This window comes from Delphinus delphis, chromosome 12 (genome assembly GCF_949987515.2).
Source record: "Delphinus delphis chromosome 12, mDelDel1.2, whole genome shotgun sequence".
NCBI classification, from domain to species: Eukaryota; Metazoa; Chordata; class Mammalia; order Artiodactyla; family Delphinidae; genus Delphinus; species Delphinus delphis.
This window is the reverse complement of record NC_082694.2, coordinates 78,882,227-78,897,051: the sequence shown is the minus strand read 5'-3', so window position 1 is coordinate 78,897,051 and position 14,825 is coordinate 78,882,227. Positions and strand designations below refer to the sequence as shown.

Genomic DNA, 14,825 nt, shown 5'->3' with positions numbered 1-14,825 from the left:
TTCAAAGTTGAATAAGGCAGATATGGCTTGTAGAAATTTACAATAAAATTAGGATCAAAACCTCAAAAAAAAAAAACCTATTGAAAGCAGGATACAGTAGTCCCACTTATCCACAGTTTCGCCTCCTGCAATTTCAGTTACCCACAGTCAACTGCAGTCCAAAAATATTAAATGGAAAATTCCAGAAACGGTTCATAAGTTTTCAACTGCACGCCACTCTGAGTAGTGTAATGAAATCCTGCACCTTCCCGTGCCATCCTGCTCCACGCAGCCCAGGAGGTGAGTCCTCCCTATGGCCGGTGTACCCCACACTTTAGGCACTTAACAGCCGTCCACGTTATCAGATACAGACTGCCGAGGTACTGTAATTCTTGTGTTCGCAAAAGCCTTATTTTACTTCATAACGGCCCCACAGCACAAGAACAGTGATGCTGGCAACTCAAATATTCTCTTACTGTGCCTAATTTATAAATAAAACTCTATCACAGGTTCACAGCATCAAGCAAAACAGTGAATTTCATAAAACCTTGAGTTTGTATATTACCAATTTATCCTAACTCCATTCTGGCTGATATATTTCACATTTACAAAATCCTTGTGGATGGTAAATATCACACCATCACATTACCAGAGTAACCAAAAATAAATAAAAATGTGATGAATATTTCAGCTTCTTTCCTTAAAAGAACAGATAATGGAAAATATAAACAACCTAGCAATATTTTGTCATACACAAGAGGGCATTTACACATATTCCTTGCTTTATAACAATTTTCATTCAGAAACTTTAATGCAGTCACCCATCTCCAAGTTGACTGCTATCAAAAATTGTAAATGATTGCAGAACCAAGAAGAAGCCCTCCTCCTGTGGTTTCATAATGTACTTACCTTTCCAAAATTTTTGAGACCATTCCCCTAGAAATAACTTTTTTTTTTTTTTTTTTTTTTTTTTTTGCGGTACGCAGGCCTCTCACTGCTGTGGCCTCTCCCGTTGCGGAGCACAGGCTCCGGACGCGCAGGCTCAGCAGCCATGGCTCACGGGCCCAGCCGCTCCGCGGGATGTGGGATGTTCCCGGACCGGGGCACGAACCCGTGTCCGCTGCATCGGCAGGCGGACTCTCAACCACTGCGCCACCAGGGAAGCCCCAGAAATACCTTTATGTACTTACATCCTAGGCCAAAAACTGAAAGGCTTAAGAAGTAATAAGGTAATCTGACTTATGACAAGTTATTATCATGTAATAACTATTGAATGTATGATCATTTCAAACCTACGGTCCCAAGTGAACCCCACTTACGCTCCTGAAATAGTGCTAGGAAAAAAGAAGTCTAATACTGACCTTTGTAAAAAACCAAGACAACAGAATAGTCATCATGAAATAATCTAAACAAAGCAAAAAAACAGCCAAAGATTAAGACATAAAATGCACCTCTTTTAAAAAAGACAAGAAAAATAAAACAGAAAAATGTGGGGCAGAAGAATACAAAATATAAGAGAAGAAAAAGGGAAGAGAAAAATCAAAAGAAAGAAACATAGTAATTTTTCTTCTCCACTCAAGAAATTAGTCACTCATCCAAGGAGCCCACGGATGGAGAGGTACCAATTGACAAACAGAGCTCTTATACTAGATATTGCTTAAATGTACATTGCATGTATTTTTTGCCTTCAATTATCTGAAATTTTAATTGGAAATATAAGATCTATTAATTAAAATTTAAAAATTAATGAAGTACGATATATATGTATACATAGTAATTCTATGTATGAAAATGAATAGGCCCTAGTTGCCTGTGGCCTGAACTAGTATATAATCACCTATGAGTCACCCAGCCACTAGTATCTCCAAACTAAATCAACATTCCTCAAAGCATAGCTGATATGTTTCCTCATCTCAAAAATCCGAGTTCCTTAAAGAACAGAAAAGCCAATTAACACTCCCAATTACCTGCCTTTCACACACCCATTCTCCCACCACAACTATCACTTCTACTCCCCTCCTACACACACCCTACAGTGTCAGCCAAGCCGTACCACTTGAAATTTTCCAAATATAAACTGTGGCTTTCTGCCTCTTGTCACTGTTCACAATGTCACTTTGTCTGGAACACCCATCATGTCCAGATCATATCCATTCTGCAAAGTAAGTCCTAATGCCACCTGCCATACTCCCCTGATCCTTCAAGGAAATAATATCTCCTTTATCTGGATCCCCACATCACTATATGTGCACTCTTTTAAGGCCCTTACTTCTTTCCAGTTTGCAATCCTGTTATATATGTGTGTGTATGTGTACATATATACACACACACATATTTAAATAGAGAAAGAAATATATATATTTGACATTACATATATATATATATATTTTTTAGATATACAGTTGACCCCTGAACAGCACAGTAACGGGTTAGGGGCACCAATCCCCACCCCTAGCAGTCAAAAATCTGTGTATAACTTTATAGTCAGGCCTCCCTATCCACACATGCATGTAATACTCAACCAACCAGAGATCATGTATTCCTATAGCATGTATTTAGTGGGAAAAATCCATGTATAAGTGGACCTGCGCAGCTCAAACTCATGTCATTCAAGGGTCAACCACATATGCATATACATATATGTGTATATTATTTCTCATTCAAGAATATGAGACCTTGAAGTCAGGATTGTTCTCCATCTTTATATCTTCCACAAACCTAACATTGTGTTGGACACAGCAAGCCACAATAAATAAGACAGTAATGGAAAGGCCAAATAACAATAGAACAGACTTTCTACCTCATCAATCTTTACTAATACAGGCAGACAATTCCCCTAACAGAACACATATACTTTTTAAGGGACAATAGATTAATTTTTTTAATGTATATAAGTGCTGAGAAAGATATTAATAACTGCACTAAAACAGTAAAAATAAGTTGAACTAAACCAAGAAAAGGACTTAAAAGAGCAAACCTCGCTTGGGGTTTATATAATAAAACATGGTATCAAAGAAGATGTAAACATAAAGAAATAGGTCACCCTCAACAAAAATCAAACCAGCAACTGGAGTGTCATGGGTGCGATATATGGTGACACTGTGAGTATGCACTGTCTAGCCTTGGCAAAATTCACAACAGAGAACTAAGCAAGTCAAAGCAAAACACATTCCTTCCCCTTTCTAGCAGCAGAATTTAGTGACGACACATTAGTGAAGCCATGCAAGGAAAATACAAGATCTGAAACATAAAAGCAAACATTAAAAGGCCATACTTTATATAAGAAGTTGACAAGAATAAAAAACAACACAGGGACTTCCCTGGTGGCGCAGTGGTTAAGAATCCACCTGCCATTGCAGGGGACACGGGTTCCAGCCCTGTTCTGGGAAGATCCCACATGCCGAGGGGCAACTAAGCCCAGGCGCCACAACTACTGAGCCTGCGCTCTAGAGCCCGCGAGCCGCAACTACTGAGCCTGTGTGCCAGAACTACTGAAGCCCGCGTGCCTAGAGCCCGTGCTCCACAACAAGAGAAGCCACCGCAATGAGAAGCCCGCGAACCACAATGAAGAGTAGCCGCCGCTCGCCAAAACTAGAGAAAGCCCGCGCGCAGCAATAAAAACGTGGCCAAAAATAAATTAATTTTTTTAAAAAAAACACAATTTTCGGGCTTCCCTGGTGGCGCAGTGGTTGAGAGCCCGCCTGCCGATGCAGGGCACCCGAGTTCATGCCCTGGTCCGGGAGGATCCCACATGCCGCGAAGCGGCTGGGCCTGTGAGCCATGGTCGCTGAGCCTGCGCGTCCGGAGCCTGTGCTCCGCAACGGGAGAGGCCACAACAGTGAGAGGCCCGCGTACCGCAAAAAAAAAAAAACAAACACAATTTTCTTTTTCTTATAATGTTTATTTTATCATCAAAAGAAATATTTGATTTACGAAAACAATTATTTGCAGCTTATACAATTACATTCAATTTTATAAAATGTGAAGAACTCTACTCTGAATGTGATCACTCAGCTTCATCTAAAGTAAAACAAAGTTGTATTAGCATTTCAGATTTATTGTATTTAGAAAATTCTTTCTTAATTTTTAAATTTTTTAATTGGCTAGACTTTTGAAACTGATCTTCAAATTTCTTAAGGATATACCAACAGACTCTTCAAGACAGGATCTACACAAATCAAAAGGTAAAAATTAATAGTATTATATTTATTCAATCCTATCATTTCCTGAATATCCATTATGTATTTAATCCTCAAAACAACTAGTGGCTCACTGAATACTCATTTCAGTTCCTTTTTCTCACTTCCTAAGAAAGATTCTTAAAATAACTACATAGAACTTCTAGAAATGAGAAATATAAAAAATGAAAGTAAAAATACAATGAAACTAAAAATACAATGACTAGTTTTAAAAAGAGATAAGGCACAGAATAGTAAATAGAAGATATATCAGAAAAAATTAACCAGAATACATGATTTTTTTCTAAACAAGATCATATGTATCAATTCATTATATTTATAATAGGTATCAATAGTGCTTCAAACTACTTTCTTCCTTAAGTAAATAGCTATACAGAAAAAATTAAAATAATCTTTTATTTCTCTTTTTCAACAACAACAAAGGGGAAAAAAAGAGAATGAGAAAATTAAAGGTGAGTCCAGGATACTCAACATCTAGATAATAGACATTCTGGAGAGAAGAGAGGAAATAGAGGGGAAGAAATAATCAAAGAAATAATTCAGTGAATTTTCCCAAAGGTGAGTATCCAAATTGAATGGCCAATACCATGGATATTTGAAAAAAAAAACAAATAAACCTACTCCAAGACATAGCACAGTCAAATTTCAGAACACTGGGGGAAAATATAAAATAAAATCTCAGCTTTCAGACAGAAGGGGGACCAAAAAAATAGACAAAAAAAATGGATTTTACACTAGAGTAACATTAAAATTCTCAAGAGCATCTTTAGACATACAAGCCCTCAAAAAATATACTTCCCATGAATTCTTTCTTAGGAGGTTACAGAAGGTTGTGATTCACCAAAATAGCCAAAGGAATCAACTAAAATAAGCTAAGCACTATTTACAACAGCCAGGACATGGAAGCACCTAAATGTCCATCGACAGGGGAATGTTTAAAAAAGATATGGTACAAATATACAATGGAATATTACCCAGCCATAAAAAAGAATGAAATAATGTCATTTGCAGCAACATGGATGGACCTAGAGATTGTCATACTGTGAAGTAAGTCAGACAGAGAAAGACAAATATCATATGATATCATTTATATGTGGAACCTAAAAAAATGGTACAAATGAAAATATTTACAAAACAGAAATAGAATCGCAGATATAAAAAACAAACATGGTTACCAGGGAGAAAGGGGGTGGGGAGGGATAAATTAGTAGATTGGGATTGACATATACACACTACAATAAAATAGATAACTAATAAGGGCCTACTGTATAGCACAGGGAACTCTACTCAGTACTCTGTAATGACCTATATGGGAAAAGAATCTAAAAAATAGTGGATATATGTATATGCATAACTGATTCATTTTGCTGTACAGTAGACTCTAACATGACATTTTAAATCAACTATACTCCAATAAAAATTTTTGAAAAATAAAATGAGCTAAAAGTGGTTACCTTCGGAAAGCAAGAAATTGGGTGGAGGAGTCAGTTTTTCAAACTATTTAATACTTGGAACTATGTGCAGATATAATTCATAAAAGGTAAATTATAAGGAAAAAAAAGTCACATGTTGGGAGAAGATACTCATCATGCATATAATCAACCCAGAATTAATATCCAGATTATAGAAGAATGTCAAGATCAAACACCCAATAAAAAAATAAGAAATGATATAAAAAAGCATTCTACAGATAAGAAATATGAATGGCCAATCACATGAAAAGTTTCTCAATCTCATCAGTTATCAGGGAAACTCAAAACTACAATGAGATACTCTTTTACACCTACTAGATCAGCAAATATTGAGAGGTAATTCTCTCAATATTTCAAACTTTTTCATTATTATTATATTTGTTAATGGTGATCTGTGATCAGTGATCTCTGATGTTACTGTTGTAATTGTTTTTTGTTTTGTATTTTTTCATTAAGCTATTTACATTTTTTTTAGACAGAATACTACTGCACACTTAACAGACTACAGTATAGTGTAAACATACTTTTATAGGCACTAGGAAATCAAAAAAATTCGTGTGACTTGCTGTATTGCAACATCCCCTTTATTGCAGGGGTCTGGAACTGAATCCACAGTTGTGCCTGTAGTGGCAGGAATCGACTATGCAGCAATCAATGCAGCCCTAACTTGCAGAGAAGGAAAGGAGAAGGGAAGAACATCTATTGAGGCCCTGCTATGCAAGGGCATTTCACATGCACTATTTTTTAACTCTCTCAACAATGCTATGTATTAGCCTCATTTTACAGATAAGAAAAATAAGATTTAGAGAACTAAAAGAGAAGATATTCCTCAATGGATATTCCCAGTGCCCGATCGGACTCAAGAGAAGCTCAGTCTGCCAAACAGATGAGCATGAATGTTAAGAAGATGACTGCAACAGGGACTTCCTTGGTGGCGCAGTGGTTAACAATCCGCCTGCGAATGCAGGGCACACGGGTTCGATCGCTGGTCTGGGAAGATCCCATATGCCCCGGAGCAACAGAGCCCGTGCACCACAACTACTGAGCCTATGCTCTAGAGCCTGCGAGCCACAACTACTGAGCCCATGTTCCGCAACTACTGAGCCCTCGTGCTGCAACTACTGAAGCCCGTGTGCCTAGAGCCCGTGTTCCACAACAAGAGAAGCCACCACAATGAGAAGCCTGCGCACCACAACGATGAGTAGCCCCCGCTCACCGCAACTAGAGAAAGCCTGCGTGCAGCAACGAAGACCCAACGCAGCCAAAAATAATAAATTAAAAAAAAAAAGAAGATGACTGCAACAATATTACGGACGTTAGGATAACTATACACAAGGGGAGGAAATAAAGAAACCAAAATAAAAATCAGAACGGACAACTTCTTCTCTCTGAAACTGTGCCAAGACTTCTACATCCACCTAATACTCCACCAAATACGAGAGCAAACAGTTGCTTACCTGTGCCCAGGATGGTAAATAGCTGTGTTGATTCCATGAGGATAATGACTACTGAAGCTGAAACAGTGACTCTCTTGATAGCTCTGATTTGTTCCAACACTACATTCAAGAAGGTAAATAAGAAATAAATACCATTAAACCACAGTGAGATACCACTATATACCCATTAAAATGTTTAAAATTAAAAAGATAGACACCACCAAATACTGCTGAGGATATAAAACTACCAGAGCTCTGATAAATTATTAGTAGGAATATGAATGATATGACCACTTTGAAAAAGCTCTGGCAATTTCTTATAAAACCAAACTATCCACCCTATGACTCAGCAATTCCACTCAAAGATACTGACCCAATAGAAATGAAAGCATATATCCATAAAGACTTGTACAGGGACTTCCCTGGTGGTCCAGCGGTTAAGACTCTGTGCTCCCAATGCAGGGGGCCCGGGGTTCGATCCCTGGTCAGGGAACTAGATCCTGCATGCCTCAAAGAAGATCCCACATGTGGCAATGAAGAGCCCACGTGTTGCAACTAAGACCCGGCATAGCCAAATAAATAAATAAATATTTAAAAAAAAAAAAAAAGACTTGTACGAGATTAGTCATAGCAGCCTTATTCACGAAACCAGAAACTTAGAGGTCCATCAATAGAAGAATGGATAAACAAATCATGAGTGTTATGGACTGAAGGTTTGTGACCCCCATAGATTGAATGTCTGTATACCCCAAAACTCATATAAGACCCTAATGCCAATGTGATGGTACTTGGAGGAGGAGTCTTTGGGATCTATTAGGTAGGGCAAAAGAAAGGAACCCTCATGAATGGGATTAGTGTCCTTATAAGAAGAGGCTGGAGAGCTAACTAGCTCTCTTTCCACCATGTGTGGATTCAAGGAGAAGTCGGCAGTCTGCAACCCAGAAGAGGGCTCTCACCAGAACCTGACCATGCTGGCACCCTGATCTCAGACTTCCAGCTTCCAGAACTGTCACAAATAAATTTCTGTTGTTGATAAGCCACCCAGTTTATGGTATTCTGTCACAGCAACCCAAACTCAGACAAATGAGATACTCATACAATGAAATACTCATCAGCCATAAAAAGAATAAATTACAGATACCTGTAAAAATAAGGATGAATCTCAAGATAAGCTGAAGGAAAGAAGACTTAGACAAAAGAGTACATACTCTCTGAGGCCGTTAATGTAAATCACTAGAACAGGCAAAACTAATCTATGATGGAAAAAAATTATAAACAGCAGTTGCTCTGAGGGTGGGTGTGGACAAAGATTTACTGGGAAGAGGCATGAGGGAACTTAATAGCATGATGGTAATGTTCTGTATCTTGACAGGGGTTTGACTTGCACAAGCGTACGCATTCGTCATAACTCACGGGCTGGTACACTTAAGATCTGTGCATTTCACTGTATGTAAATTTTATTTCAAATGAAAGAAAACTATAAGCAAATATTGAACTTGAATTAATGAACTTTAATTAATGATATGCATGCTAAAGTATATATGTACTGACTCTGAAATATATTAAAAAATAGAACTGAATAATGGCCAGATAGAAAGATGGGTCAAAATATGACACAGCAAGTATAGTAAAATGCTAAACAGAATTTAAGTGGAGGTATATGAGAGTTCACTATAAAAGTCTTTCAACCTTCCTTTTATATTTGTAATTTTTCATAATAAAATGCTAAAAGGAAAAAAAAGCACCAAAATCTGACACTAAAGCAGAGAAATAAACATTATTTCAAACAGGGCATCCCAAATAAAGTGCATTTTTACCTTACAAGGTAGCTTCTAAGTTCTCCTCGGTAATTGATGACCAAGAGTTCTGCAGACCACTGTGCACTTGCTTTATACTCTAAAAATATCAACCCAGCAATGGCATAGCTCAGATCACCTGCTAAACTAGATGCCTGTAAAAGAGGAGGAAATTAAGTTACTAAAAAGATACTAGATAGAAGTTAACATATGTATTATTGAAGGATATTCAAGACACTAGCCCTGCCAGGTATCCTTTAAGTAAGATAGCCCAGAATTGATCCTATGTGAAGAATCATGTAAGCCTAAGTGCCTAGAACTAGACACCCAACTCTAGACCAGCCCTCCCCCAACCACAGGCTGGAACCACAGCAGCCTCTTTGGGTGAGATGTTCACCTAGTAGGTGAATTTCTGTTCAGACTATACTTCCATTGCAAAAAAAGAAGAAGAAGAAAAAAAAACTAATGCTATCATTCTGCCTCAAAGAATTCTACCATATAGAATTCAGACATAAGCTCTCAAATGTTAATTTCCACTGCCAGTAGTAACCAATGCTAAAAAAAAAAAGAAAGAAAGAGAAATGCCTCCAGTTACTTCCATTTGCCTAATCATCAATTTAAAGGGAAGGACACTTAAAACACTCACTCAATGCCAGCCTTTTTCTATCAACTAAATATCAGGCTATATTTGCTGAGGATCTGGAGGGCAGGTGCACCTTAGCACACACAGTGAAGCACATAATGAAGTTTCCTACCCTGAATGGCTCCTCATTGTCTAGAACCGCTCAATAAAACAGGGCAGCCACATGTAGCTGCTGAACACTTGATACATGGCTAGTCCAAATTGAGATATGCTATAAATGTAAAAATACACGCCAAATTTCAAGGACTTAGTACCAAAGAAAGAACATGAAATATTTCATCAATCATTTTTACACTGTCATTTCAGCATGTAATCATTTTAGATATGTTGTAATAAATAAAATATATCAAATAAATTTCACCTGCTGAACTTAATGTTACTAAAAAATTTTAAATTACACACGTGATCACATATATAGCTCACACTACATTTCTATTAGACAATGCTAGTCTAGAAAATAGTAACTCAACCTACTTAGTTTGGTTCCCCAGAACTTCTATACCAGGAGCCCAATGTACTTTTTCAAGTTTTTCCACACATTTCTGAACAAAAATCATTCTCTATATCCTTGGTTCTCACTCCTAGCTTCTCATTAGAATCAGCTGAAAGACTTGAAACATTAAAGTCCAGGGCTCACTCAGATCAATTAAGTCAGACTCTCTGTGGGGGGAGCCTGGACAACCCAGCAATTTGTTTAGTTTTTCTTTTTCTTTTCTTTATAAAGCTTTGCAGGTGATTCTAAGATGCAGCCAGAGTTAGAACCACTGTTCTACCTGCCCCTTTATTTTGTTCACTTGAGGAAGGAGGATACAAAGTAAAGAGCCCCGAATTCCTAAAAGAGACACTAATTAACTGGATTACCACGGGAAAAGTCATTTTACTTCCTCACAATTTATGCTCTCTAAACTGTAAAATGAGGGTAATAAGTACCCAATCTACTCAAAGGGTGTTGTGAATATTAAACAGGAATGTATATCAAAGTCATTAATAAAGTACAAAGCACTACACAAATATAAGTTATTACCACCATTAATTTTTTTCTCCACTCTCCATTTCAGTTTCTATCCCTTTAGGGTAACAAATTCTAACTCCTCCCAGGCTGGTTCTGTTGCAAAGGCCCACTGACTTCTTTCCTACGCTGGAACTTTACAACAGCTTTCTGCACCTCTATTTAGTATTTACTTACTACCATCTTACAATAATGGTAGATTGTGTCTGGTTAGTGCATTACAAAATGCAAAGAATAAATACTTAACGTACAGATCTCTAACCAGATCTAAGCATCTTAAGTTCACAGCTTATTATTCTGATTTACATTTATAGTTCCTCTCATCACATTCATTCATTCAAGCACCTATACATGAAAGGTAGTCAAAAAAAATATGTTTTCAGTTTAAGGTATGTACATACCGGGATTATAACAAAGAGTTCACTTCCCATGAGATCAAACACTCTCACAGTTCCCGTGCTTTCGGCATAGGCCAGCAGGGTGCAATCGTAACTCCATGCCACACATCTCCACTGGGGTTTTGGGTCTTTTGGAACTAGAATGAAAAGAAAAGAAGTGCTTTTAACATTATTAAGATAGTTAATACCTATAGTTCCTGCAGCTAAAGAGAGTATTCAAGTATGACATCATTTCCTAAGGGTCTCTAAAACTCCTGTTCAGTAGAAAAGAACAGCTCCCAGAAAGCCACTTCAAGTAAGAGTGGAAAATGTAAACCGTGACAAGCCTTGCCCCACTTACTTAAGAAGCAAAGTCTACTGACACCAGTGGTCTGCTGAATGCTGAGCAAGCCCTCATCTGGTAAAGGCTCAGGAACGATATACCTCAAAATACTTATGAAATTACGAGAGATCAAAAGCATAAAGATTAAGCAGAAAACTATTCCAATTCAGTGAGTAAAGTTCCTCCAAAAGCAAAAAAGAAAAAACAAAACTCAAAATGTCAACTGAGATCTTTTAGATATGTATTTCAAATATAGATGGTAAAGAAAAACAAAGTGGGATTATACTGACACAGAATTAGAAAGAGAAAAGAATACATATGTATATTAGGCAACTAAATCAGGAACTGTTCTCAATCAATTACAAAATTATAAGATTTTGAGAATCAACACCTTAATAATCCAACACCGGTATTTTCTTCTGTTCTGAATTTTTCAGTACAACAAGAGAAAGGCTACCAGTTGCAAAAGAGAAAGGGGCTGTGAAACTCTAAACTGTTTTAGGCTTGTCTGAGGTTTCTGATGTTTCCTTTGCTCCTGTTTCCCCTTATTAGAATCCCAGAACTGAAGAGCCAGGTAGGACCAGTGCCTTCCCTTTACCAGCAAAAATTCCAAATGATTAGGAGCCTCAAGGTGACACCAGGAGTCACGATCAGAACAAACCCAGAACGTAAGCATGCTGCCTTCCCGTGCAGTGTGCACTTCATTACAACACACGGCCCCTCAGTCAGAGCCTGGATTTAGCCTGAGGATTACTGACTCAGAAATGTTTCTGAAATTTATTGCCTTCTCTCTATTCCTCTGCTAATGTCGCAATTCAGGCTTTCATCATCTCTGGCTTAGACTCTCATGACAGCCTCCTAATGGGTCTTCCCACTTTCAGGCTCTTCCCCTCTAATCCTTCCTCAATAGTACCCGAAGTTATCTTTGTAAAAGAGAAAGATGAAGAAATCACATCTTTCCCCTGCTTTAAAATCCCTGATGTTTATCCATTTCCAAAAAAATCAAGTCCAAACTCCTCCACATGCATAAAAGGCCCTTCACCAATGGTCCCATCAGAGCTTTCCAATTCACCTCCCCGCCCTTCCTCCGTCATACACCTAATGACCCACCAATAACACACCACCTGGCAAATAAACCATGCATACTCCAGTCTGTGTCTTTCATGCACATTGTTGCTTCTCCCTAGAATGTTCATCTCCAGTGCTACTCTGAGGGTACTTGCTTGTTAAACCATCTGTGGTAACAAACTGTCACCTCTTCCTTCTTTGACACTCTTCAGAACTGACTGCCCTCTTCTGTGTGCCCCCAAGTATACTGTACAGAAGTCTCTCATAGTACTTATCACATCAGACGATGGTGTTTACATGATTATTTCCCCCACAAGTCTCTAAGACAATATCTTACTCAACACTGCCATCCCAGGACCTGGAACAGAAAGTGATTAACGTTTCACTAATGAGCAAAGCCCCAGCCTCTCAGAAAAATCTATAGTAACGGGGTAAAGTAATGCTAAGGGTTTACCGTTCCTCAGGGGCTAACAATTAAACGTGAATTATATAACTGAAGTCTTCTCTCCACCTAACAGAGGTACGGTAGAATTTAAACCCCCCTCACCTCTGCAATATATGTACAATACGTTCTGTATATGGGAAAAGTATACCAGATGTCAACGAGTTTCTTCATTCTGACTATTTCTCAAAGGTAAAAAGCATGCCAAAAAAAGCCAAGAGAGGCCCCCGAACACAGGAGGGTCTAGGGAATTTTATTAAAGCCTAACGAAATACTGCATACACTTTGGAAAAGCAATTTTTTAAAGGTGAGAATAAAATGAAGGAAAAGATCAGTTCTCTGTCCTCAGCTTTAAAAAACAATGAAACTTGGAAGTAAACTTAAGCACAAAATGATAAACAACAGAATACTTCAAGACCCACAAATACACAGATGCTACACAAACACCAGCAAGAGGACAATTTAATGCCCTGAAAAATATTCATGTTCTAAAGAAACACAGCAACATGTTTCCACTGTCTCTGTTTTACCTGCGATAACATCTTTCCTCTTCATTTTGACAGGAGGATAAATAGATTTATGTACTACCTTCTGTATCTGTCTGAAGTAAGTTCCACCTGAAAGGACTTTGTTTTTACTATTACTTCCAGTTATAACCAGCAGCTCCAGAAAACTCGGCATGTGTTTTGACCCAGATAAAGGTATGTTTTCATTACAAGAGAAGATTTCCCATAACAATGTGAAAGTAAAGACATTATCATCAGATTTTTCCAGCACCCTGTGTGGTTTTGGAGAGGAACGAACAGCACACATTTGTACAAAGCCAGTGTCAACGGAGTTTTCTGAAAAGTATTGAAACGGGCTGATGATCAAGTTAACCAGCAGTGTGACAGCTGCCACGTTGCTGGTGAAACCATTTACAGCCGCGCTCATCCTGCACTGGCTGCGGCCCCTTCAACCTGCCCCACTGCCGAGCTTGCTTGCACCTCAGAGCTCCTGTCAGTGCTGTCTGCTCTGCCTGGAATACTCTTCCCCGAACCGGTCCCTGGCTCCTTTCCATCTTTCACGTCTCAATTTAAATCTTGCTTGCTTAGGCAGTGTGCTCCGACCACCCTGTCTAAGCAGCCTCGAGGCTCCGTTGTTCTTCTCCATTCCAATGATTTCAGGTCTTTCACAGCTCTTATCCCATATCAGTATATATCTGTCTACTTTTTATTGTCTGCCTTATGCATTAAACTATAAATTCCAAAATGTCAGGTGCTGTGTCCGTATTGTTCATAACTTCATCACCAGCATTTCGTGCTCGGCTGGGACACAACAGCACTCAAGGGCTAAAGGAGCACACTTCAATCCAGTGCTCACGTACCCAAACTAGAACTGGAAAAGGGAAAAAATTACAAAGAAGGAACACCGGGTTTTATTCTCAGTGCTGCCATAAAACAGCTGGGTGTGACCATGGGACGATCACCAAGGGTTCAATGAACACTCTCTCCCAACTTTGACTTTTACATCAAGAACCAGTGAGTAAGAGTAAACTAGTGGCGCTAAAAGCCATGCAGGGGCTTCCCTGGTGGCACAGTGGTTGGGAGTCCGCCTGCCGATGCAGGGGACACGGGTTCATGCCCCGGTCCTGGAGGATCCCACATGCCACGGAGCAGCTGGGCCCCTGAGCCATGGCCGCTGAGCCTGCGCGTCCGGGGCCTGTGCTCCGCAACGGGAGAGGCCACAACAGTGAGAGGCCCGCGTACAGCAAAAAAAAAAGCCATGCAGAGGAGCTAAATATTTAAATGTTTGAAATTAAAGTGTTAGTAGAAGATACGAGAAAATTTTTACAATCCTAGAATAAGAAAGGTGAAAGCATACAGAACTTGGAAGCTATAAAGGAAAAAAAGGTGACAAATGCAGTTACCAAAAGAAAAAAAAAAAGACACTATAACACATTGAAAAGACAAATGGATTGGGAAAAATATCTGCAACATATATGACAAAGGGTAACATTCATACTATATAGAAATAATAAGGAAATAGTCAAGTAGGAAAATAGTCAATAAGGAAAAGTCA

General features: G+C 38.6%; 1 protein-coding gene across 2 annotated transcripts in view; it reads right to left on the bottom strand.

The window, feature by feature from the left end:
* NBAS (NBAS subunit of NRZ tethering complex) overlaps positions 1–14,825 on the bottom strand; it is a 340,240-nt gene that overhangs the window by 305,052 nt on the left and 20,363 nt on the right. For both annotated transcript variants that reach the window (XM_060027072.1, XM_060027073.1), the window contains exons 7-9: positions 10,936–11,069; positions 8,904–9,037; positions 7,108–7,206 (exon numbers count right to left, since the gene is read on the bottom strand). In XM_060027072.1, coding sequence (XP_059883055.1) covers positions 7,108–7,206; positions 8,904–9,037; positions 10,936–11,069 — 367 coding nt within the window. The remainder of the gene's footprint in view (positions 1–7,107; positions 7,207–8,903; positions 9,038–10,935; positions 11,070–14,825) is intronic.